We start from the raw sequence: 26,795 nt of genomic DNA, 5'->3' as shown, positions 1-26,795 counted from the left end.
TTTCGAAGCCAAGTCTTTCTCCACTTGAGTTTCCAAAGCAGAGGAGGCCTTCCTTCTCCTTTGCTACCACTATCTGGTATCGCATCAAATACTTTCAGTATCGGAGCGTTCCTATTCATTCGGACGACATGACCCAGCCAATGAAGCCGCTGGATCTTTATTGGCTGTGCTATGCCAGCTCATTGGCTGTGCTATGCTCATAGCCTACGATACTCTCCATCGCCAACCTGCGGAGATCCAAAAATCTTTCGCAGAATCTTTCTCTCAAACACTCATCGTCCAAGCTTCTGCGCCATACGTTAGGACGGGCATGATGAAAGCCTTATGAAGTGTTAGTTTTGTTCGTTGAGGGAGGACTTTACTATTCAATTGCCTACTTAGTTCAAAGTAGCACTTGTTAGCAAGAGGGATTCTACGTTGGATCTCTAGGCTGCCGTTGTTATCGGTGTTAATGCTGGTTCCTAGATAATATCATGAAGAATGGTTCCGTGTGCAGAATGCCTGATTGCCATTTACTTGGAAGTGGTCAGGACGGTTCTTCTGAATACGGTCCAAGTAGTTCACAACTTCCGCGCTTCGTCCAAATATCCTCTGGGTAGCTCTCGAACAACAGTTTGAGAGCGAGCTAATACGAGAAGGTGAATCAACCCAGGAAATCTGGTTGTGCGCTGGGTTTGGGACCCGCTACGTAAAAATCCAGACTCTTCAAATTAGAATTTAAGTCCATCTATTCTATTAATCTATTTATTCTATTACAAGTGTCGCTCTATGTTTTACGCACGTTTAATTCTGAAAGTCAATGGGCCCAATAATAATCGAAAATGCGAGTTGCATAGAATTCGAATTTACTTGTACGAATACGCATGTAGTTCAAATGTACTACTCTCTGCGGCAAACGACTTCATTCATGTGGCTGCCTTGGTTGGTTTCGCAAAAGCGCATTCTATTAAACCAGTTTTCCAAAGCCTTGATGACGTTTTCTGGCTCTATCTCACGAATGGCTTACTCGATATTCATCTTAAGGATCTGAATCGTTAATAGCTTGTTCGCATAATATCGATCCATTACTGCGCCCCCCCCCCCAAAAAAAAAAAGACTAACGGCGTCAAATCGCAGCTCGAGGTGGCTAATTGACATCACCGAAACGGCTGGTAAGACGATTGTTGAACTAGGCGCCAAAATACCGATGGTGGCATGGGCTGAGTTCGATGGTGCGCCATCCTGCCCTACGATCTTTCAAGTTCATGTCTTCAATTTTCGGTTACAAGAAATCGTGTAGAGCACCTCTGTAGCGCTCAACGTTGGCTGAAATGGGCTTTCCAGCAGCAAAAAAAAAAAACTAAGAGAGGATCACAGCGCTACGATGGCCCATTAAGAATCACAGCGTATGAACTTTAGTCTCACAACAGAAGGACAACTGAGAAGAGGATGCTTCAGATACTGAGATCAAGTTACCCCAAGGTGCCAAAAATATATTAACTCCCACACCATCTTAGTTCTGAGAAACTACTAATTTGCGAGTGTCATGCTCGATTCCAATTGGCAAGGTGGAAAATATTGAACCTTGAGCCTTCCTGAAAAATAATAAGAAATCTCTGTGAAAACCATTGAAATGGAACTAATCTTCCCCTCAACTCTATTGAAGATTTTTGTCATATATCAGTTTGGCCTTTTATATTTTGCACCCTGTTGAGCTGTAAATCAATATTTTTATTGAAAAGTGTGGTCTTTTTTAATATCAGCTTATATATACAATTTTCACTCACGAGTTTTATTTGTTCGTTTTTCAGGGAGTTGACAAATTCATTTATCACAAAAGACGGAATTAACTCGTGAAAATATTCGAGCGAGGAATTATTACGATTTACGACGTGGATTATCGATTCAAGAGTGCATTAATCGACTTACTTCGAATTTGGGCGTTGAAGCACCACACATAGCCACTGTGAAATGCTGGTACAATGAGTTTCAACGTGTTCTTTGTGAAGTATTGAAGTTTCAAGAAGAGCTTTACCCAGCAAAAGTTATTGCAGGTCAAAACAAATGGACGTCTGTTCCTTCGGAAACTTCTCTCTTTGAGTGCGTTCTTTTGTGTGAATAAGAAAATGAAGAATCCAAAAAGTGGCAAGGATTTTACGCAGACCTGGAGGAAGGCTTAATGCCCACATACCTGACTTGTACTCAGCAGAAAAATATTGGCAGTTTTGAATGTTTCATGGTTGAAGAGCTCGTGCACTTGACCGTTGTTGAATACTTTACTGGATTCGCGCAAGCCCAACAACGGTATATCGATGCCGTGGCCCAGTATATTTTGAATCATAATTTCAGTTTGGCGATTGCAGGCGATACGGAAAAGTTCTCTGAGCTTATTTTTCTACTCAAAACAAAACAAACAAAAAATATTAGTCGCATATGTTTGGGGGTTTTGTTCACGCAGACTTACATCATAAATGCTGAATTTTACTTTCCGCTCATCATCTTCCTCGCCTTCACTTTCCAAGGGCACATTTGCGCCCTCACCTTGGCACATGGCTGTAACCCAATCGAGAGCTTCTTTATGGGAAGCTCGAATGCAATCGACTCGACCCTGAGATAAAAAACGAGATATGAATTTTTAAATAGAAAAGTGCATAAGTGTAGGTATTGAGTTAATACAAGGTGGCACAAAACTAATCAACCAGTTTTGTTTTTGAATACATTTTTCGCTAAATAAAAAAAAAAAAAAATTTAGTTTTTGGTTGGAAATCTTTATTTAGGCCTTTACGCGCTTCATTGTTTGTCTGTTCGTAGACTGCAGCTGTCTAATTCACAAATATGTTTGACGTACGACGCCATTTGTAAATATTCCGACAGGGTGTTTAATTTTGCACCACGTTGAATAAATATTGTAGGTTTGAGCTTACCAGCAAGAAGCGCCTCGTGGAAGCACTCTCGTATGTGGCTACCAAATGACCGTACAATCTGGTTTAAGCAGCATTGCAAAATTTATAAAAAAAAAATAAACGTTTCAGAGAAACATAACTGCTGAACATTTCACACTTACTTAAAGTAGGCTAACTGCAGGATGAGCTGCAAGAAGGCATCAGGACTGCATTTACATTTTTTAATAAAATTTTTTCCATAACCTTTGTAGCGATACACATACAAATCTAAGTCCCCAATCGCTCTGCAAATTTAAATATGGAAGGTGGTTAAATACTTCTTTATTAACATTAGTTTTCTACACATTAATGTACATATGTCTGTACTAGGTTGTTCAATAAGTTTTGCGGTTCAATAAGAAAAACACAATTTTATGGTTTGAAGTATAATCTCCCTGATATAGTCTCCGTGAATATCAATAGCCATGTTCCAACAAGATTCCAATTTGTGAATTCCATCCCTGAAGTGAGAATCTGGAAGGGCTGCAAATTATGATTCCACAGCTGTTATGGTCTCATCATTTGATGAAAAACGCTTTCCAAGTATTTATTTTTTTGGGTGTGGAAACAGATGGAAGTCAAATCTTTTGAATACGATGGATGCTCCAACAATTCGAACTTTAATTGATGGATTTTCCTATTCTTCTTTTTAATTGGCGCGATAACCGCTTACTTGATTTCGGCGAGTTTAACAAAGCGCCCCAGTCGTTTATTTTACGTGCTAATCGGCGCCGGTTGGTTAGGTTAGGTTGGAATGGTTGCCCAAGGAATGAGCTCACTTGGACGAGGAAAAACGGTTTCGTCCTTTGTGTAAGGAGGTGAGATGATAGAGAAAGCCGGTGGAATGAAAGGAGAGGGCAGGGTGAGGTGGTGGTGGGATGGTTAGGAGAATGGGTTTAGAGTGTGTGGATTTTGAACTGTGCCGCGTTTGCGTCAACCGTTTTGTGATGCTGATGAAATTCATCAGATTTTTAATGTCAACGGCAGCTATATCAGCAGACATTGCAAATAACTAAGAGCCAAGATGCTTGGATCTTAACCCCGCCAGAGCAGGGCAGCTTAGGAGAAGGTGTTGAGCTGATTCCACCTCATCCTCCATACGTAAAAAGAACTCGAGGTAATTCCAAGTCTTACAGCATTCCTCGCGCATAATGTCCTGTGAGATTCGAGAGCTGATATTTTGTCAACCTCAGAAGCTCAACCCAGCGCTCCCCATCCACACGAGGCCAGAAGGATTTCGCGACCTTAAAAGTTTGTGCACTTGCCCAACGCTCGCTGAGTTGGCACCAAGTCCATCTTTCTAGGAGCAGTCCGCAGGTAGTCAGGACGATCCCAATTATTTCCCTTCGCGGGGAAATCACCTCACATATCCCTTGTCGGGCCAGCACATCCGCCTCACAGTTTCCCGTAGTGTTGCTGTGACCAAAAACCTTGATGAGGTTTATGTCAAAGAATTCGGATGCAGTCGAAAGTGAGGCCAGTTGGGCACACCAAGTGAAGCCAAGTCCTTCTCCATTTGATCTTTCCAACGCATAGGAGTCCTTCCTCTTCATCTGCTACCTCCAGCTGATACCACATCGAATACGTTCAGAGCCGGAGCGTTTGTATCCATTCGGACGACATGACTCAGCCAACGAAGCCGCCGGATCTTTATTCGGTGCGCTATGTTTATATCCTCGTAAAGCTCATACGGCTCATCGTTTCATCGCCTGCAATATTCGCCGTGGCTAACGTGCAAAGGTCCGAAAATCCTCCGCAGAATCTCTTTCTTAAGCATTCCAAGGACGCCACAACAAATATTGTCACCGTGCACGCTTTTCGCCGTACGTTAGGATGAGCATGATGAGACCCTTGTAGTGTGTTAGTTTTGTTCGTTGGGAGAGTACTTTACTACTCAGTTACTTACTTAGTCCAAGAGAGTGGCAAGAGAGATTCTAGGTTGGGTTTCTAGGCTGACATTGTTATCGGTGTTAATGCTGGTTCCTAAATATACAAAGTCCGTTAGAACCTCGAAATCATAACAGTAACGTCGGTGCCGATACGCGAGTGCGCCGACTCTTTGTTTGATGACAGGAAGTACTTCGTTTTGTCCTCGTTCACCACCAGTCTCGCTTTGTCTCTTTATCCAGTTTGGAAAAGGCAGAGCTAACAGGGCGGTTGTTAAGGACGAAACGTTACAATAATAATCTGAATTGTTTGTTTTAGCAGTTTAAAAGAAAGCCCCTAGGAAAACTCCTTTCGCATCCGAAAAAATGGATGCTAACAGCTTCTTGGCCGATTTCTGGACACGAACTCATTTCGGAGCCGAAAAACCAGGTTCACACCATTATTTTGCCTCTGTTTTGATTTAGAATCATGGTGATAGACCCGAGTCTTATTCAAAGTGATGAATCGACGCACAAAATCCTGTCAAAAACGCTCTAAATGTTGCTGAGAAAGTCGAACCCATGGTGCACACAGCTTTCTGAAACCCAATAAATCAGTCAAAATATTGCTTACACTGCCTCATGAGATGCCTAGGGCACTAAATCTCTTTTAGTCACTCGACGATTTTCCATTACGAAATCCTGTATTTTTGCTACGATTTCTGAACTGTTGCTGTTTTTGGACGTCCTTGACGTGGGCAATCTTCAGAGCTTTCAGCAACTTATCTTTCTATTGCACAAATTGATCGCGAAAAGTTATTACTACCTTTCAATATTCGTTATAAATTTTCTTTGCTTTAAATCCTTCGAAAAATAAAAACTTAATCACTGCACGATATTTAATTTTTTCCATTGTACAAATTACTGTGACATGTCGAAACTAAATGGTTTGCGAACAAAGAATGAATTAACTGATCGAAATGAAACTTCTTCACTTCAGATAAAGAGTGTATCAACATAACAGAACAAAAAAATCTAGGGTACTCCCCTCTCCTATCGAACCGCAAAACTTATTGAGCGACCCTATTATTGAATGTGCACCAGATTAGTTCACTTACTTATCGAAAGCCAGTGCAGTTTCTTTAATACTTTGTTCCAACTGCGGTGATAAAACCCAAGGTATTCGCTCAGGTGGCGGTTGTGACAGCGCACTATTGCATGCCAATTGCTTCTCCTCTAAATTTTTGTAGACTTTCTCTATGACATTTATAACTGCGTCACCCTCCGAGAAGGAATGCTCATAGTTAATGCCCCAAGTACCATCGGTGCAAATGATTATCTGCAGAGCCTTATCGAACCAACGATTGGCCGTATTATAACCGCTACCGCCTCCATGTATCATTTCGTGCAGCATATTCGTATCATCGCGATCACCCACCATATAGCCCGTCGGCGTCGCACCAGTAAAAGTGTAGGCGTTAAAGGTATTTGGTAGCGGCTCATCGAGACATAGCAAGCACACCGCCTGCTCAATCAATCGAATGCTATGCTGGTTGACTTCGTTCTCGAGTAGTAGCTTGCGATTTAGCCCCCAACATTGACGTTCCTGGGTGGTAAGTAGACCCACTAGTGGGGGTTTGGTTGGCAAGCATGGCGCATCGCTCAGTACGTATAAAATATTTGAAGCGAGCTCACTCTCTGATATTCTGCCACGATCTTTGGTCTTCAGTTGGATGCAATACATTTGGTTGCGACATATGACAACAACATGTTCGTCGCTTTTCTCCCCACGCTCTGCTATATATTGTGCGTCACGCTCTATTCCGGGTATTCGGCATGAACCCAATGGGCGATAGTACTGTGCCATGCAGAGTGGTTGATTCTTCTCACGTGAACCTGCACGATCGATGGGTAGATTGCCACTGTAATGGAAAATAAATAATATTTGTTGTGGCTGTGTTTAAATGCATATATGTATTACATAATATAGTTTGGGGGAAAAGACATCCATTATTTTCTCGGTAGATGTCTGTAGTATTCGATATCTCATAAAGTATCGTTCAAACCATTTAAGGTTTATACTCGTTGGTTAGGTGAGATTTCACACAAAAAAAATGTTCTAGTTTTTTTGTTTAATTCAGGTGTGACTTACAGGGTGTTAACAATGGAAGTCAACTAAGAGAAAATTCGGTACATTTTACAGTTTTTCTTTGATAAAGGCGAAAATGCAAGCCGGACCGCTGAAAATGTTAATGGAGCCGATACTGTAACAGCAAATTACGTGCAATTTGGTTCTCGATTACATTCAGGTATTTTTGATGTTAAAGAAAATGTCGATAGTCTCGAATATGTCGATTAAATCATAGAAATAACCGGCATCGCCCAGGAACTGAGGATCGACCATAAAACAGTAAACCATTTGCGCAAAAATAACAGATTTCTTTTCCCCAAATCATATATAGACTAGTGTGTGTGCTTACCTGTCGACTAGTTCCTTATGATTCATGATGCCGCTCAATAGGAATGCTGCAAAGCGAGCCACATCATGCACCGTTGTGAAACGCATAGGTGGCATGACCATGCCGGGATTTGAATTGATTGGCAACGGTAAACGCACATCCATGTACATATCATTCAGCCAATAGTTGTAGGCCTGCGAAAGAAGGTGCGAAAATTAGCGCTCGCCCATAAACATAATTAAAAGTGAAAAAAAAAATTATTGGAAATAATCCAAGAATAATAGAATAATAATATTGCGGCCAGGTCATGACGTCAGCACGAAAACAAAGTAAATTAAAAGCAGTGGCAGAATAAACGAAAAAAGTAGAAAACAATGAAAAAACTGTATTTGTAGGCTTTATTATCATAATGAAAACACAGTAAATAAGCCATTTGGCTTTATTGTTTTTAAAAATATTCTTTCTTTTGCAAGTTTATACTTTCTAAAATATTGTACATATTAGGTGCGCAACTAAGTTCCCGTTGTTTGTCAATAGATGCCGCAGTGTGTGCTAGTCGATTCTAACATAAACCAAGCTTTGACATATGATAAACAAACTGCTTCGATACATCAGTGATTTTGTTTTGGTATCATAAACTATTGGTTTTGTGAAAATGTCTGATTTTGTGCCTCTTTCATTCGAAAAAAACGGAGGTATCGAGAGCTACAAAAAGTTCATGGAGAAGCTGCTTTAAGTGAAACAACGTGCCGAGATTGGTTTCGTCGTTTCAAAGACGGTGATTTTAATGTTGACGACCGTCCAAAGGCCAAAAACCTTCGAAGACGTTGAATTGGAGGCATTCCTCAATGAGGATCCGTGTCAAACGCAAGAAGAGCTTGCTATTAGGAGTTCCTGCCAATCCATTTCCAAGCGATTGCATGCTTTGGGAATGATTCGGAAACAGGGGACTTGGGTTCCTTATAAATTAAAACCATGGGATGTTGAACGTCGTTTTTTCGTCTATGAAAACCGGCAAAAAAGGAAGGGTTCTCTTCATCGAATCGTGATGGGTGACGAAAAATGTATTCATTGCAGCAATCCAAAGAAAAGAAAGTCATGGGGACTGCCGGTCATGCTTCTACGTCGTTACCTCGGCCGAATATTCACGCTGCGAAGGTTATGTAAGTTGGTTTTATTTATTATGAACTGTTAAAACCAAGCGAAACCATCACTGGGGATCGGTATCGCCTTCAATTGATGCGATTGAGCCGAGCACTGCGCGAGAAGCGGCCGCAATACGCGGAGAGGCATGAAAAAGTTGTAGAACCACTCGCTCGGTCTCACGTTTTCAAATCCGTTAAAACCTACCTCGAAGCACTGAAATGGGAAATCCTACCCCACCCGCTATATTCTCCAGATATTGCGCCGTCCGATTATCACAATGTAAGCAGAAGATCCTTAATTGAAGCTCTCAATTTGTTAGGCACAGACATAGGTCTCAACGAATGGATAGAGAACATGCTTAAAACTAGAATAATCATCGGTAAGGTAGGCAGCAGCACGGTAAAACGCTCAGTCAATAGGGGAACTCTTCAGGGAGGAGTCTTATCCCCTCTGCTGTGGTTATTAGTTGTCAACAATATCCTTACCAAATTCAACCGAAAGGGAATTAAAGTAGTGGCGTACGCGGACGACATGGTGCTCATAGTTTCAGGAATGTTTTCAACCACAATCAGTGAGATTATGGAAAGAGCTCTGGTTTTACTCAGCAATTGGGCCACATACTGTGGTTTAGGTGTAAACCCGAGCAAAACTGAACTGATGCTATTCACTAAAAAAACCAAGATACCAAACTTTAATCCCCCAAAACTAAACGGCGTTAGTCTTACGCTAACCCAGCAGGCAAAACACCTAGGTGTTATCTTAGACCCCAAACTCACCTGGAAGTCCAACGTAGAGTTCAGGGTAAAGAAAGAGAATATAGCACTTTACACGTGTAAGAGAATGTTGGGTAAAAAATGGGGTATCCAACCAAAACTATCCAATTGGTCTTACACAGCCATTGTACGGCCAATACTAACATATGTGGCACTAGTCTGGTGGCCCGCAACAGAAAAGAAATACAACCAAACCCAGCTGAACAAGATACAAAGAACAGCGTGTATCTTAACTACAGGAGCACTTAGTACCGGTCCTACTGAAGCGCTCAATGTACTAACTCATCTTAGGCCATTCTTCTTCTTCATAATTGGCGCTATAACCGCTTACGCGATTTTGGCCGAGTTTAGCAAAGCGCAGAGGAGGCCGCCCTCTTCCTCTGCTACCACCAGCTGGTACCGCATCGAATACTTTCAAAGCCGGAGAGTTTGTATCCATTCGAACGACATGACCCAGCCAACGTAGCCGCTGGATCTTTATTCGCTGCGCTATGTCTATGTCGTCGTAAAGCTCATACAGCTCATCGTTCCATCGTCTGCGATATTCGCCATTGGCAACGTGCAAAGATCCAAAAATCTTACGCAGAATCTTTCTCTCGAACACTCCAAGCGTCGCTTCATCGGATGTTGACATCGTCCAAGCTTCTGCGCCATACGTTAGGACGGGCATGATGAGAGTCTTGTAGAGTGTTAGTTTTGTTCGTCGAGAGAGGACTTTACTGCTCAGTTACTTACTTAGTCAAAGTAGCACTTGTTGGCAATAGAGATTCTACGTTGGATTTCAAGGCTGACATTGTTATCGGTGTTAATGCTGGTTCCTAAATAGATGAAGTCTTTTACAACCTCGAAATTATAACTGTCTACAGTGACGTGAGTGCCGATACGCGAGTGCGCCGACTGTTTGTTTGAAGACAGGAGGTACTTCGTTTTGTCCTCGTTCACCACCAGACCCATTCGCTTTGCCTCTTTATCCAGTTTGGAGAAGGCAGAACTAACAGCGCGGTTGTTAAGGCCGATGATGTCAATATCATCGGCATACGCCAACAATTGTACGCTCTTATAAAATGTTGTGCCTGAGCGATTAAGTTCTGCGGCTCGTACGATGCTCTCCAACATCAGGTTAAAGAAGTCACACGACAGCGAGTCACCCTGTCTGAAACCTCGTTTGGTATCAAACGGCTCGGAGAGGTCCTTCCCAATTCTGACGGCGCTGCTGGTGTTGAGCAACGTCATCTTACATAGCCGTATTAGTTTTGCGGGGATACCAAATTCAGACATAGCGGTATACAGGTAACTCCTTTCCGTACTGTCGAATGCAGCTTTGAAGTCGACGAAAAGATGGTGTGTGTCGATTCTCCTTTCATGGGTATTTTCCAAGATTTGGCGTATTGAGAATATTTGGTCGATGGTAGACTTTCCAGGTCTGAAGCCACACTGATAAGGTCCAATCAGTTGGTTGACGGTGGGCTTCAGCCTTTCACACAATACGCTCGCTAGAACCTTATAGGCGATATTTAGAAGACTAATCCCGCGGTAATTGGCACAAATTGCAGGATCGCCCTTCTTATGGATTGGGCAGAGCACACTTAAATTCCAATCGGCAGGCATGCTTTCATCCGACCATATTTTGCATAGAAGCTGGTGCATGCACCTTACCAGCTCCTCGCCGCCATGTTTGAATAGCTCACCCGGCAGTCCGTCGGCGCCCGCGGCTTTGTTGTTCTTTAGCCGCGTTATCACTATTCTCACCTCGTCATGATCGGGTAGCGGAACGACAATTCCGTCGTCAACGATTGGGGTATCGGGATCTTCACTTTCTCGGTGACATGCGCAGCTGTCACTGTTTAATATGTTCGAGAAGTGTTCCCTCCATAATTTAAGATTGCTCTGTATGTCAGTCACCAGTTCGCCGTCTTTGTTCTTACAGGAAAACGCCTCGGTCTTAAAACCTTCTGTAAGCCGCCGAACTTTCTGGTAGAATTTTCGGGCGTTGTTCCTGTTGGCCAGCATCTCAAGCTCTTCGCACTCACGTATTTCGGCCTCTCGTTTCTTCTTTCGGATAATACGTCTCTCTTCCTTTTTCAGCTCTCTGTAGCAATCCCACATGGCTCGCGTTGCGCCCGATCGCAGCGTGGCTCTATAGGCGGCATCCTTTCTTTCTGCGGCAGCATGACAGTCCTCGTCGTACCAATTGTTTTTTCGGGCTCGCCGGAAACCGATTTCTTCTTCGGCGGCGGTACGTAGAGAACGAGAAATGTTGCTCCATTGTTCGTGGATGCCGGTTTGTTGGGCAGTACTCTCTGAGAGCAGGAGTGAGAGTCGAGTGGCGAATCTTCTGGCTGTCTGTTGTGATTGCAGCTTTTCGATGTCGAACATTCTTTGCGTAGGTAGATGCACGTTTTTTGCTGCACAGAGGCGGGTGCGCAGTTTGGCTGCAACAAGGTAATGATCCGAGTCGATGTTGGGCCCTCGGATCGTACGTACATCTAATACACTAGAAGCGTGTCTTCCATCTATCACAACATGATCGATCTGGTTTCGTGTTTTTCGATCAGGAGACAGCCAGGTGGCTTGGTGAATCTTCTTATGCTGGAATCTGGTGCTGCAGACTACCATGTTTCGGGCCCCGGCGAAGTCGATCAGCCTCTGTCCGTTACCGGATGTTTCGTTGTGCAGGCTGAATTTTCCGACTGTAGGACCAAAAATTCCCTCCTTGCCCACCCTGGCGTTGAAGTCGCCAAGCACGATTTTTATGTCGTGGCGGGGGCAGCGCTCATAGGAGCGTTCCAGGCGCTCATAGAAAGAATCTTTGGTCGCATCGTCCTTCTCTTCCGTCGGGGCGTGGGCGCAAATTAGCGATATGTTAAAAAAACGGGCTTCGATGCGGATTGTTGCGAGACGCTCGTCCACCGGAGTGAACGACAGTACTTGGCGACGAAGTCTCTCCCCCACAACAAATCCGACACCGAATTTGCGCTCCTTTACATGGCAGCTGTAGTAGACGTCGCAAGGTCCTATGGTTTTCTTACCTTGCCCCGTCCATCGCATCTCTTGGATGGCAGTGATGTCAGCCTTTACTCTCACGAGACATCAACCAGCCGGGCAGAGGCACCTTCCCCATTAAGGGACCGGACATTCCAGGTGCATGCCCTCAAATCATATTCCTTATTTCGTTTGCTGGGGTCGTCATCAGTATAGGGAGGTCTTATCCGAGGCTTTTTCAAACTTTTCATTGGGGGGGATTTTTAAGTGGCGGGTCCCAAACCCAACGCACAACCAGCTATCCTGGAATGTTTCGCCTTCTCACGTTAGCTTACTCCCGAACGGGTGTTCGGAAGCTACCCAGAGGATACGTGGGCTAATCCCGGCCGTTGTGAGCTGCTTGAACCATATGCAGAAGAATCGTCCTGGCCATTCCCAAGTGAATGGCGATCAGTAACTTTCCCCACTTGCGTGGACTTCTACACATGGAACCATCCTCTTAGGCCATTAGGCCTACATATAAAAACAATCGCTACTTGCAGCTGGAAGCTGGACAACAAGGTCGTACGGTCACAGTAAGATCCTCCTACAGGGACCCTCGCTGCACAAAAACAGATCAGACTATACAGTCCCCGACCTTAACTTCAAGAAAGAAGGGAAGGTGATTGGAAGATACGACATTGAAATATACACTGACGGTTCTAAGATGAACTGTGGTGTGGGAGCTGGCTTCCATTCGGAGCTATTCAACCTATCTCAGTCAATTCGACTTCCTCACTATGCCAGCGAGTTCCTGGCAGAACTTTTAGCGATCAGAGAAGCATGCAAATCACTAAAACTCTACATGGAAGTTGGTGCAAGAGTAGCTATCTTTTCAGAGAGTCAAGCAGCTATCAAGGCCTTAGACTCCAACTCCATTTCGTCCAAACTAGCCTTATATCCAAGAGAGGTAGAGAGGAACTAGAATTACTAGTCATTGGTTTGAAATTACTCTGATATGGGTTCCCGGCCATAGGGACATATGGGGTAATGAGATAGCGGATGAGCTAGCAAGAAAAGGATCGACACTACACATAGCAGAGGCGGTGGCAGTCTCCACACCACTGAACACAATAAAAGCATCCATTCACACTATAAGCATCCATTCACACTATCATGTTTTAGCCGAAAGAAGATGGAAGCAAGTAATTACATGATTGCAATAAAAAACACATGACCGTCGTACAAAATCCAAAGGACGAATCACCTGTTAGGATGTTCTCGACCAAACATTTCACGTATCACTGCACCTTACCGGTTATTGGAAAGTAGGGGATCAAGCAGCCAGACGCAACCTCCCTTCAATACCATCTGTAGAGGCCGTCAAGCGGAAGGGGTGAAGGAAAGTCTTTTCCACTACTTATGTGAATGTCCAGGGCAAGCTAGGGCACGATTCCGCTCCTTCGGTAAGCCTTTCTTACAGCAAATTAATGAGATCTCAGACATCGAGATAAAGAATTTGCTGCTATACTTGGCCATCACTAAATGGATCTGACTTGGAACAAAAAAAAAAAAACATAGAGGACAGTGGTAGTAAAACGGTGCTGGTCACTAAGTAGGATTATTTCAGTGAAAATACTCAACCACTTCAACAACAACAACAACGTAATTTAATATTAAAAACTAAATAAAAACAACTAATTACAATAATATTGAAAAATAAATAAAAAATAAAATAAACTAATATTAAAAAATGAATGAGAAATTAAATAAATTAATATTAAAAAAATTGATTAACATTAAAAAGTTAATAAAAAATAAGATGAATTAATATTGAGAAATAAATGAAAAATTAAATTAATTAAAATTGAAAAATAAATAAAAAGTAAAATAAATTACAATAATTAAAAAAAAAAACAAGCAAAAAATATAATAATTTAATGCTAAAAATAAATGAAAAATAAAGTAATTGAATATTATATTATAAAATAAAATAATTTAATATTAAAAATATATATAAAAAATAAAATAAATAAATATTTGAAACAAATTATAAAAAATAAAACAAAATATGTAATACTAAAAAATAAAATAAGTTAATATTGAAAAATAAACAAATACAATAGTTAAAACTTGTAAATATGTACATACATATTGTATGTGGTGGTGCTATAATTTTCCAACGGAGTATGTAAGTAGAAACATTTTCGAAACATAAAAATCTATTTTCTAGTTCATTCAAAATATGTGAGCTAACCTGAAATTCTTTAGAATCGATGATGTGTTTAAGAAATATTTGGCACTAGCCATGTACTTGAAAAATTTAAAAGGAAACATTGTTTTTGAATCAGTTCAATGGGTTTCATTCATTAAAATTTATATATGTACCATATCTACTCTGATAACCAAACATTTGTAAGTACGACTACATACAAACATACACAGTGGAGTTCTGCTTTCAACCGGAACTAGATAAGAGAGGAATGAGTTTGTACAGGCACATAACTGATTACACTTCGATAAGAGCTTACAAGCGAAACATAATGACAAAGAACTAAGACTATGCTTGAAATCCAACTGTGTGCAAAGAAATAGTGCTGAAAACCTTCTCCTTTCGGTGCTGGTCGCATTCCGGTTTCACAGCTTCTACGAGCTTAATTTTTGTTTTTTTATTTTAGTGAAGATTGCAGCTAAGCATACAGATATAAGTCGCTCTGCCCCAGATTCTGCGAATAGGACATATTTTGCAATACTTACAGGCTGTATTAGGTTAGAATCCAAGGCGAAGCTATTAAAGGTGGTACCGGTAAATCAGCTGAATTGTCTTTTTTCTTTCGCCGTCTCCATGTGGCTGTCAGAACAAAATAAAACAAGACAAATTCATTCCTTGTTTTCCACTTTGCCAATACTTTTCTCTGACAGCCAGACGCACAAAACATTGTTGTTGGTCTAGTGCTACCACCTTTAATGAATGCGCCTTGGTTAGAAACAGCTTGCCAGACAATGTTGAAAGAGTCTAACAGTTGTCGGGCGATCCCGCAGATGGGCTCGTTATGTCATCTTTCATTCGCTGTTCTAACAATTTTCTCCAAAATAATTAGCTTAAGTGGCTGTAAGGCTGTATACTTATGCCATTTTCTGTCTACTTATCATTCAGCTGGTTCATCGGCCTTTTAGTTTTTCTCGATGTCACTATAGCCAGGAGCTCATGTTACTTTAGGTGGAATGACCCAGCCAATTCGCTAAGAGATGTGCGGCATTTCATGGCTACATTAGAAGCTGTCGACTGCTTTGTGAGATATTTTAGCGCCACCTAGCTAGGGCTGAAAATTTATATATCATCTCTAGGTCACGGTTTCTTTATTACTACCAAGTCAGCTTGAAAAACTCTGCAGTGAGCCCAAAGCTGAGGGAGATCTTCTGATATTCGGAATATACACGTCCACTCAGCCTACCCTAGATGGCCCGAGTTTCAAGCAATACACATATCTATACATGGATTAATTTGCCCTGTCTTACTTCGTCCTATTCCCACTGTTTACCATACTTGAAGGTGGGACGGTCGTGAACGTTGTGATCGCAATTGTAAGCGGGTATGCATAGTTCATCGGTAAGGAGAAACTCCGAAATGCTTGTTAGAGTCTTATAGCGGCCTTAGCTCTATTTACTACTGAGTTAATACTTATTGCTGCACTGCTAGCGATATATTTTGACTGCAGTTCTACTGGAAGGCTGGGTGTTTGGCCGAGCTCCTCTTTCTATTGTGGTGCGCGTCCATAAATGGAGGGACCTACAGTTTTCAGCCCATCGAATGACAGATGGTTTTTATGAGCTGCTTTTTCATGGCAGAAATATCCTCGGAGGTTTGCCATTGCCTTCTGTGTTGCAAACAATATTAGAAACAACTTTTTCTAAAAATCTTCGGTATTCATGCACGGAGATTCGAATCTGCGTATTTCGAATGGTAGTCATGCACCGTTCCTATCGGCTACGATGGTTGCTAGTGAGGTTGACATTGCACTAGTAATAAAAACAGGTGCGAATCTTTGCACCTTATCAGCTCTTCAATGTGCATAGTTATCTCATGGGCCTTCTACAATATCATAGAAAAGAATAGACCTAACTCCCGCTGTGTGCATCATCATCATAACATCCCAGTTCGGGGTGAACCATTGCACTGTCTCCACGTCACTCGGTCATCAGTTTTTCCTTTGATATCAGATATGCCCATAGCTTCAAAGTCGCCTTCAATGTCATCTCTCCATCGTTTTCTCGGCCGGCCTTTTCTTCTGTTGCCTTCATTTCGAAGATCTCCTTTATAGCTCTATCGTTGCTCAATCGTAGAATGTGACCGCTGTGTACAACCAATTTATTATTCTGGGTTCCATCCCACATTTTTTTCCAATTCCCCTTCTGCAGGAGTACAACGTCGTCAGTGCTTTGTCTACTCTATCCGCAACTGCGAGTCCTCAATTTAGCTTCATATCCCGTTCATGGACGAAATATTTAACCCTTTTCATTACACTAAAGGCTTTTCCCGATAAAAAGTATCAAATCCCTTTTTTTCCGGATTTACTACCTGTTACTACCAGAGTGACAACTTTTCTGACAATCGCAGGACACACAGAAGTGGGGAGATAACCCCACCCTGCGGTGTAGGGGATCGGAAATTTCTTAATACTGAAGATGATTCGCCTAATTCTGCGCTTATTCTCCGCCCGATTACCATTCGTTCTACAAACGAGACTAGTCCACTGTTTACTTTCATCTCTGTGAGTGAAGTTGTAATTGCTTGCGGATATTTCTGATTGAAAGCAGCCTTTTCCAATTGTATCAGGGGTCATCGAGGGGCATCATCAAAGTAGCTAAAGCTTTCCGCGTGCCGCAATGCTGGAAGATATTGTTCGTGATTTTTTGCTTACAGAAGATCAAAATCGTTTTCTTGCGTGTGTACTGCCTCAGCTGCTCGTAATTGCGTATCGCCGCAATCAGCGTTATCAGATAAGTTAAATGTTGTGTACCAAATTATACGTGCATATATTCATTTCAATTGGAAAATTCTTGTTCTCGACAGTTGAAATTCTTGTTTCAGTTTGGGCATGGCCACGACCTTTTCAGTAACATCTTTGTTTTACAACTTGAAAGAATATGTAATGATTCACAATGGTATATTTTTACGAGAGTTGTAAGTTGCAACGGAATTTCCCACAAACGATTGCTATCATAGCGATAAAATTTAAAACTTTTCGAGACAATCAAAATCAATCAGATCGCTATCTATTTAGCATCAATTTTTTTTATGAAATAATAGGCACAAAAAAAAAAATCACCGAAAAAAGAATATTGCTATAAATAATGAGATCTTTATAAAAATTGAACAGTCCATCAGTTTAACTTGGAATCGTTTGAACAGCAGGACTAACAACAGCGCAAGGAATAAAATATAGCCAGACATGAGAGGTAATAAAATTAAAAGGTTAGAAATCGTAGTCGAGAAATAACTCAACTTTTTCATTGTTTCCCAATCAACTAGTATTTGCACTGACCGTAACGACACTCTGCCTGGCAGTCGTGGCACAAGGCTCCGTCGACTATCAATTGTCATGCGATCGTGATGAGATCGGCATACGTTGGCCGAGTTACCACAGTAATTCAGAATATTACATGTGCACACATGTTGGAGGTAGGCAGCTCAAAATGAGCTGTGGTCCTGGTGAACTTTTCACTTTCGTACTACAAGCGTGCACCACACCCGGAAGGTTCATTCCACCACCACCAGCGGGAATTTTACCACTAAGCTCTTCATTTAAACAAACATCTCACGCGGAAAAGGAATCAGTTAATGATGTGAAGATACCAAAACCCTTGTATCCCATCGGTGATCAACCACCAGTAATTGTAAATTCACAAAGCTCACCAGTTTCGATTTTGGAACATCTGAAGCCACCAAGCCTAGAGAAACCCGTTAGCGAACCTCCACATGCGGACCAAACCGACGATGAGAAATCCAGCAATTCTAAAGAACTAGAAGAATCAGTGTTGCCATCGCTGCCCGGCAAACCTAAACCATCGAAGGTACTATCAACCGACATCACTGTACCAGTGCCACCCACTCCAGAACCTACACCTCCAGTCGTAAAGAAGCAACCCGGCAAGAAACCGCCGCCAGCAAATAATAATAACAAATCAGTCGAAACCGGGAAGAAGCCACCAACACCGCCAAAGAAAAATAAACTTGAGCCAAATAATAATAGCAAATCAATTGAACCAACGAAGAAGTCACTGACGCCGCCAAAGAAAAATAAGCCAATGCCACCAACTCAGTCGTAGAGAAGAGTGAACGGAGTGCAAAGACTCGATTTAAATTTTAAACCTCCTTATTCAAAATAATTTTATGAGTACAGTCAGTTAATCAAGCGGAATTTCAATAAAAAATTTAATAAATCGATGAACTGCATTTTGGCTGAATTTCTTTTAGTATTTTAGTTGGTTCGGTAGCTAAATTTAAAAAGAATATTTAGATAAGGTTGGCCAGGTTGCTTGTCTAAGACAAGACTCTCGGTGGCGCTAGGCCCGTTGTGATTCTTGCACTTAATTTCCATCCTTTAACTAAGTTGCTTAAACCGCATAGATCTGTTTAAGAACGTCAGTAGTCCAGCCAGTGAGACATTTTGCAACTTTCCCTGGCCTTCAATAACATAATCGCCAAGATATTTGGCACGGTTTGTTTGAAGTGCGGGGCATTCACAGAAGAGATGTTGTACCAACTCCATTTCTTTTTCATCTCAACAATTCCTGCAGAAGTCATTGTGAGGTAGACCCATCTGTTGAGTCTAAATCGATGTTTTGTCCTTTTCAGATTCAGTTTTGGTCAGAGCAATTTTTGCTGGGTCTCCTGCAGTTAGTAGTCAGAGACCACCTTCTATTTGTTTCCACGATTACGCTCAAGTCAATCGTAGTGCGCAGTTCGTTTAGAGGAATGCATATGTCCTCTACCATTCGTTGAAGGCGAAGATCATAGCCTTTCCTCACACACTCATTCGCTCTTTGATTTCCCGCAACTCCAGAGTGACTGGCGACCCAACAAAGTCTGGTTGTTCTTTTTATCCAAAAGAATATTTACTGATTAGCAAACTCCTTTCCACATAGCAAGTTAGGTTGGAGCAGATTGAGAGAATCATGCAGAGCCTTGAACGCCTCTGCGCTATAGCTGTATACTTTAGAGTGACTAGATAGCAATGATACTTATTTCAATTGTTATGTTCCAGCAGCTGTTAAAGTTGAATCAAATTCTCAAAATATTCTGCCAGGTTCGACTTTCTATCGTGCAACTTTTCATACTTTTTAATTAAAAAAAAAAATTCTTAAAAAAATACACAAAGTGAATTTCCTCTTGCGCTTGATCGCCATCATGGTTTGTCGAATGAGGCCCATTTTTGGCTTAGCGACTACTTCAAACACCCAATTGCCTACTAACCGCTGGGGAGAACAGTGACGAACTAATTACCATTAGGTGCAAGCAAAGATGCCCCCAAGGGAGTGTTCTTTTTCCGATGTTGGGGTGCTTCGTCGAAGATTCTTTGCTAACGGAATTGCAGCAACTTGGATTTCATGTCCAAGCATATGCGCACAATGTCTGAAAGCGCAGAGAACTCTCGATAAAATCGATTATTGATGGAGAAGACCAGGTCTTTCCATCAATTACCGTGGTCTTGTCCGCGAGAAAACGGAAATTTGATGGCCTTAGTCTTCCGGGACTGAAAGGTGTGACAGTCAATTAAATATCTACGAGTCATCTTGGACTTGAAATTAACTGGGAAGACACATGATTCGCTGAAGGTGGATCGCGCATTGACGCATTTGGCAAAATCTGGGGTCTGGTCTTATCAGACCAATCATCACTTATGCTTCTGTGGTTTGGTGGCGACGGACCATGGTTAAATCCACGCGTCAGGAACTCTACAGACAGCAAAGAAGTGTATGTTTATGCATTACGGGTGCCATGAGTACAACCTCCGGCGAGGCTCTAATTGCTATGCTTGATTTGCTGCCCTTAGATCCAACAGGAAGTAATAAAAGCAATGTGTAGACTCCATAAATATGGTTTCTGGCGCGAAGACGGAACTTCGGAACACAGAGAAATCATTAAAATGCTATCTGAGCAGTATCCACCGTTTTTGGCACGTAAGGACGATATTATGCCCATAGCTTCATTTGGAAGGAAATTTGATATGAATTTGCATTGCGGGACAATGGAGTATTCGAGAGTGCATTCAAAGTGTTTGATGGATATTTTCTTTACCGATGGGTCCAAGAATGAATAAGGTTCTGTTGCCGGATGGCACTTAAACGATAATTATAAGTATCATTACGCTAAGGGAGGAACGGCAACTGCTTTCCTAATGGAAATTTTTGCTCTTCTGATAGTAACAGAATGCGTAATTGAGATGAGATGGAGCGGGAAACAGATTGGAGTCTTTAGTGACAGTCAGGCTGCACTGAAGGCTCTGGAGAATGCAAAGCAAACCTCAAAGATTGTTCAAGAATGTAAAAGGAAGTTTAATTTAATTCTGTTGCAAGACGGAATAAGTTTATACTTATATGTATTCCGGGACAACGCGCTGTTCAAGGAAATGAAACTGCCGATAAAGTGACCAACTGGGTATCAGCGGTTACCCTACAGGGACCAGAGCCAATAATCGGAATCAGTTTTGCAGGAATGAAGAAGTGAATCAGCGATTATGTATGCGATTTACATAAAGGTGATGGTCCGGTCTAGAATACTGCAGAACTGCAAAGTATTTTGTGACAAGCTCGAATAGAAATCTGTCGAACTTTCTTCTAAGAATTTGGTAGAAAAGACGTTCAGTTCATAGTCGGTATTATTACAGAATACAAACCATGGGGTCAGCATAAGACCATCATTGGAATTATGGAGGATCCGATTTGGTTGTCTCACTTAAAGGAGGCGTATAGCACTGAGCATTTTCTCTGTGAATTTTCGGCCTTTGCTAGATAGAGTAAGGCTACGAATTTTGGGGGTCGATGTCATGAGAATCAGTAGAATTCGTTCTCTTAAACCTACGTTCGAGTCTCCGTGTATAACACACCAAAATGATAAAAAGTGTTTTCAAATAAACGGTCGCCAAACCTTCGAGTGTATTTCAAAGCACCAATTATTTAAAGAAATCTATCATTCTGGTTATAACCAAAATAAATGAAGTTCAAATTTTCAATTCAACTTCATTTCTTGAAACAACAAAATTTTGATTTTTCACGAGTTTTCTAATTTTTGGTCCGCCAAATATACTTGCGATTAGTTCCTCGGTACCTAAACTTGGAAAGTTGTGGGAGAGAACATTAAAACACTTGCAAATTTGTTTGGGGCCTTCACAAACTGTTTAGTTATGCCGAGTTAAATATGAAGTGTTGGAAGTAGGAAAGGATCTCGTCTAACTAAAGGCGAATTTGCAACATTTTTTGCACCAACCTAAGTTCCTCTCGCACCGGCCAATTTTTTTGACCAATATATATATATTTTGCTTGTCTCGATTGTCTCAGAGGCACATAAAACAAGGAAACTTAGTCTATAAACTTTGCTAACTGAGAAGGAAGTTATTAGGGGTGTCAATAGATGCCGCCAGCAGTGTGTGCTAGTCGATTCTAACATAACCTAAACGTCATGAACCAAGCTTAGACATATGGTAAACAAACTGCTTCGACACATTAGTGATTTTGTTGTGGTGTCACATACTTTTGGTTCTGTGAAAATGTCTGATTTTGTTCCGAATAATCGTCATTTGCGGGAAGTGTTGATTTTCCTCTTTCACTCGAAAAAAAACGGCGGTTGAAACGCATCGAGAGCTACAAAAAGTTTATGGAGATGCTGAAACAAGGTGCTGAGATTAGTTCCGATGCTTCAAAAACGACCGTCGCGTGAAGTAAGACCAAAAATGTTCGAAGGCGTTGAATTGGAAGCATTGCTCAATGAGGATCCGTGTCAAACGCAAGAACTTGCTTCAGAATTAGGAGTTACACACTAATCCATTTCCAAGCGATTGCATGGTTTGGGAATGATTCAGAAACAGGGGACTTGGGTTCCTTAAGAATTAAAACCAAGGGATGTTGAAAGTCGTTTTTTCGCCAGTGAACAACTGCTCCAGCGGCAAAAAAGGAAGGGGTTTCTTCATCGCATCGTGACGGGTGATGAAAAATGTATTCATTACAGCAATCCAAAGAAAGTCAAAGAAACGAAAGTCATGGAGACTGCCCGGTCATGCTTCTACGTCGTCGCCTCGGCCGAATATTCACGCTGCGAAGGTTATGCTATGTATTTGGTGGGACCAAGTTGGTGTTATTTATTATGAACTGTTAAAACCAAGCGAAACCATCAATGGGGGTTATCGATCCCCACTTCGACTTCAATTGATGCGATTGAGCCGAGCACTGCGCGAGAAGCGGCCGCAATACTTGGAGAGGCATGAAAAAGTGATTCTACAGCATGACAACGCTCGGCCTCACGTTGCCAATCCCGTTAAAACCTATCTCGAAACACTGAAATGGGAAATTCTACTCCACCCGCCATATTCTCCAGATATTGCGCCATACAATTATCATCTGTTCCGATCGATTGCACATGGTCTAGCTGACCAGCAGTTCCATTTATAGGTATGAATACATCAAAAAATGACTTGATCCGTGGATGAACAGTTTTACCGCGGCGGTATGCGAGATCTTCCAGAAAGATGGGAAAAAGTAGTAGCCAGCCATTCACTTGTAACCATTTTTTCAGAATAAAGTTGTATTTTCGTCAACAAAACAGGGAGAACTTAGTTGCACACAAATGGTCCAATCTTGGCCTTTACACTTAATTCTTTCCATCACTTTCGAAATATTTTTCTACTCTTTCTACTCTAGAGTGTTACCATACGGCCTATACCGAGGTGAAATGGGTTCTCCACCACAGGGTGGTGGGCCCAATCATTCCAACACAAACAGTGAAGTGCGTAATAAAGATCTAATGCAAAAAATTGTTGACTTAGAAAAATTATGCTCTGCTCTACAAAATGAGATATCCCATCTCAAAATAGAAAACGGCAAACTTAAATCTTCTAAATGCGCTGATGATAATAAAACTGATTTAAACATCACAAAAAAAACATGTGTTGAAGTTTATGAAACTGATGAAGAAGAACTTGCTAGAGAAACCGACTGGATCCTAAAGAAGAAAAGGCCATCCAAAAAACGTAAAGCTGAATCTTCTCCTGAAGCTGTAACACCATCAAAATCTACAAGTAGTGCTAATGATTCAACAAAACCAACAAAAACGGAACAAGTTAATAAAATACCTCGTCCTCCTCCAATAATTATCAATGGTAATAATGATTTTAAAAAACTTCATAGTCAACTTATTGCCACAATAAAAAATAAATTTTTCATTAAACTTTTAAACAACGATGCATGCAAAGTAATAACGTTCGATTCGTATGACTATCGGTCTGTAACAAAATTGTTGTCAAATGAAAATATTCCTTGGCACAGCTATGAGAATAAGCAAAATAGACCTATCAAGGTAATAATTAAAAATCTTCACCATTCCTGCGACAGCGATTTAATAGTGAATGACTTAAAATCACAAGGGCTAAATGCTTTAAGCGCCATAAACAAACTCAAGTGGAAAACAAAGGAACCACTCGAAATGTTTCTCATCACCTTCGATCCGTCTGAAGATGTGAAAAAAATTTACGGAATTCAAAATATATTGAACACCATAGTAAAAGTTGAACCTGTCAAATCTACAAATCTGATACCGCAGTGTAAAAAATGCCAATCTTTTGGCCATACTAAAAACTTTTGCGGGAAACCCTCACGATGCGTCAAATGTGCAGGTAAGCATGCTACCATTGATTGCAAAAAAACTGAGCTAGAAAGCCCAAAGTGTTGTAACTGCGGAGAGTCCCACCCTGCAAATTACAGAGGCTGTATAGTGGCGAAAGAACTCCAAAAGATTAGAACGAAAAAGCGATCCCAAAATTCAAAACCAGTAAATAGTACAAACAAACAACAAACAATCCCAAAACGTGCTACAACTACTACAAGTCTTACAAATAATCCGACAAAAATCCCTATAATAAATAAACCGGCTACATACGCACAAATTACCAAAAATTTATTACCGAACGAACCTATTGTGCAAAATCCCCTTTCAGCTATATTAAGCAAATTAAATGAACAAAGCCAAATCTTCAAATCAATTGAAAAACGCTTGTGTGCCCTTGAACAAAACATGCAATTTTTTGACTATGAATAAAACACTAAAAATAATATTATGGAATGCCAACGGTCTAGCTAAACACCAAACAGAGCTAGAAGTTCTGCTAAACAACGACGAAATTGATGTATGCCTAATAGCTGAAACACACTTCACAAGGCATTCATATTTGAATTTTAAACATTATTCCCTATACCATACTATTCACCCCAACAATTGTGCAAGAGGTGGCAGCGCCGTTCTCATAAAAAATAATATAACCCACCACTTGGAAGACCAACTCAGCGCCGAGGAATTTCAAACAACTTCCGTTTCTGTCGAGGCCTTCGAGCAACAAATATTACTAACAGCTTTATACAGCCCACCCAGACATCAACTAAAATCTGAAGATTACGTATCTCTCATCGAAAGATACAAAGGACGTTTTATTATAGGAGGCGATTTCAACGCTAAGCACGTACATTGGGGGTCTAGGCTTACAACAACGAAAGGGCGCGAAATGTTTAAAGCCATAAGACAAAGAGGTTGCGAAATAATTTCAACTGGCAAGCCAACATATTGGCCTACAGACACCAACAAAGTACCTGATTTGATTGACTTTTTTGTCTTCAAAAATATTCCCGCAAGCCATCTTTCTATTTCCGAAGGCTTCGATCTGAACTCTGACCACTCACCGATCCTGTTAGAAATATCAGGGAATGCGGTACTAAATAAAACGTCTCCTCGTCTATTTAATAACTTCACCGACTGGCAGTACTTCCAACTGCAATTACAAGCTGTAGTGGTAGACACCGGCCGTATCGTGACTGTTGATGATCTTGATGATGCCGTGCTTCAGTTCACGCAAATAATTCAAAACGCAGCTTGGAACAGTACGCCCCAGCAAGAAGTCACATCAAACAAGAAAAAATACCCATCATATATCAAGTTGCTGATAAATAAAAAACGAAAACTTAGACGTCGTTGGCAGCAAACCAGATATCCTGAGGACAAATTGAAACTCAACCAAACAACAAAACAACTACACATTCAAATTCAGACATTTAAAAATGATAATTTCAATCGATTTCTTAAGAGCCTCACATCTGATAAATCCACAGACTACTCTTTATGGAAGGCAGCAAAGTCATTTAACCGACCGATAAAACACATAGCACCCATCAAAATAAACGACACCCAATGGGCAAAATCCAATGAGCAAAAAGCAAATTTATTTGCAGAGAATCTTTGTAAAACCTTCTGTGCCAATGATGGATCTGAAGATATTGACATCTCGTCAAATTGGATTGAAAGCGATGTCAGCATTGAGCCAGTTAGTAACGAAGAAGTAATGAGCGAAATTTTCAAAATGAAAGCGAAAAAAACGCCTGGTTTCGACCTCATAACTGCAGAAATTCTTCAGAGATTGCCCATTAATTGTGTTACTTGTCTGTCTCAATTGATTAATTTGTGTTTTTTGTTAAAATATGTTCCTATGTACTGGAAGACAGCAGAAGTAATTATGATTCTGAAAGCCGGAAAATCGCCAAATGATGTGTCTTCATACCGACCTATTTCTCTGCTACCAATGCTGTCCAAACTTTTTGAACGACTGCTACTGACTCGAATGTTGCCGATTATAGAAAACAAGAGAGTTATTCCAACGCACCAATTTGGCTTTCGAAAAAATCACTCCACTATCGACCAAGTTCACAGAGTTGTTAGAACCATAGAGTGCGCGATAGAGGAAAACAAAGTTTGCGCAGCGGTGTTCCTTGACGTCTCGCAGGCGTTTGACAAAGTTTGGCATACGGGCTTACTCCACAAACTAAAATTGATTTTGCCCAGGAATTATTGCGAAATCCTTTCTTCCTACCTTGATGGCAGATACTTTCGTGTCAGACTTGACAACGCCTATTCCTCACTGCAAAAAGCACGCGCGGGGGTACCTCAAGGAAGCATCCTAGGCCCTCTCTTGTACCTCTTGTATACGTATGACTTACCGGTTCACGAGCAACACGTTACCGCAACCTTTGCAGATGACACGGCTATCCTAGCAGTTGGAGAAGTGATAGAGACTACAACGACGAAATTGCAATCAGCGGTGAGTTCTATTGCAACATGGGCGAAAAAATGGCGTATCAAATTAAATAACTCCAAATCAGTTCACATTGTATTCGGCCTGAAAAAAACAATTTACAAGCCAGTCTACATAAACAGCGTAAATATACCGTACGTCAACGAGGCAAAATATCTTGGTATAACCCTTGATGCTAAACTGCGTTGGAGGGCGCATGTCAAGAAAAAGCGTAAAGAGCTGGAATTAAAAACAAAAAACCTTCTTTATCTTATTGGCAGACACTCTATTCTGTCAACGAACAACAAACTACTGCTATATAATCAAATACTCAAACCGGTCT

At 41.2% G+C, this 26,795-nt stretch overlaps 2 protein-coding genes across 2 annotated transcripts in view; one reads left to right on the top strand and one right to left on the bottom strand.

Annotated features, from left to right (window-relative positions):
* LOC128855214 (choline O-acetyltransferase) overlaps positions 1-26,795 on the bottom strand; it is a 52,737-nt gene that overhangs the window by 3,475 nt on the left and 22,467 nt on the right. The window contains exons 3-8 of the mRNA XM_054089932.1: positions 7,267-7,439; positions 5,905-6,708; positions 3,044-3,166; positions 2,904-2,961; positions 2,444-2,587; positions 2,171-2,374 (exon numbers count right to left, since the gene is read on the bottom strand). Of these exons, the coding sequence (XP_053945907.1) occupies positions 2,171-2,374; positions 2,444-2,587; positions 2,904-2,961; positions 3,044-3,166; positions 5,905-6,708; positions 7,267-7,439 (1,506 nt within the window). The remainder of the gene's footprint in view (positions 1-2,170; positions 2,375-2,443; positions 2,588-2,903; positions 2,962-3,043; positions 3,167-5,904; positions 6,709-7,266; positions 7,440-26,795) is intronic.
* On the top strand, positions 17,514-18,551 carry LOC128855215 (peritrophin-55). The gene is made up of 2 exons (XM_054089933.1): positions 17,514-17,585; positions 17,659-18,551. The coding sequence occupies exons 1-2, from the start codon at positions 17,579-17,581 to the stop codon at positions 18,453-18,455; spliced, it is 804 nt and encodes a 267-aa protein (XP_053945908.1). The 5' UTR covers positions 17,514-17,578; the 3' UTR covers positions 18,456-18,551.

The sequence above is a fragment of the Anastrepha ludens genome, chromosome 2, assembly GCF_028408465.1.
Source record: "Anastrepha ludens isolate Willacy chromosome 2, idAnaLude1.1, whole genome shotgun sequence".
NCBI lineage: Eukaryota > Metazoa > Arthropoda > Insecta > Diptera > Tephritidae > Anastrepha > Anastrepha ludens.
Note: the sequence above shows the minus strand (reverse complement) of the source record. Positions and strands in the feature narration are given on the sequence as shown.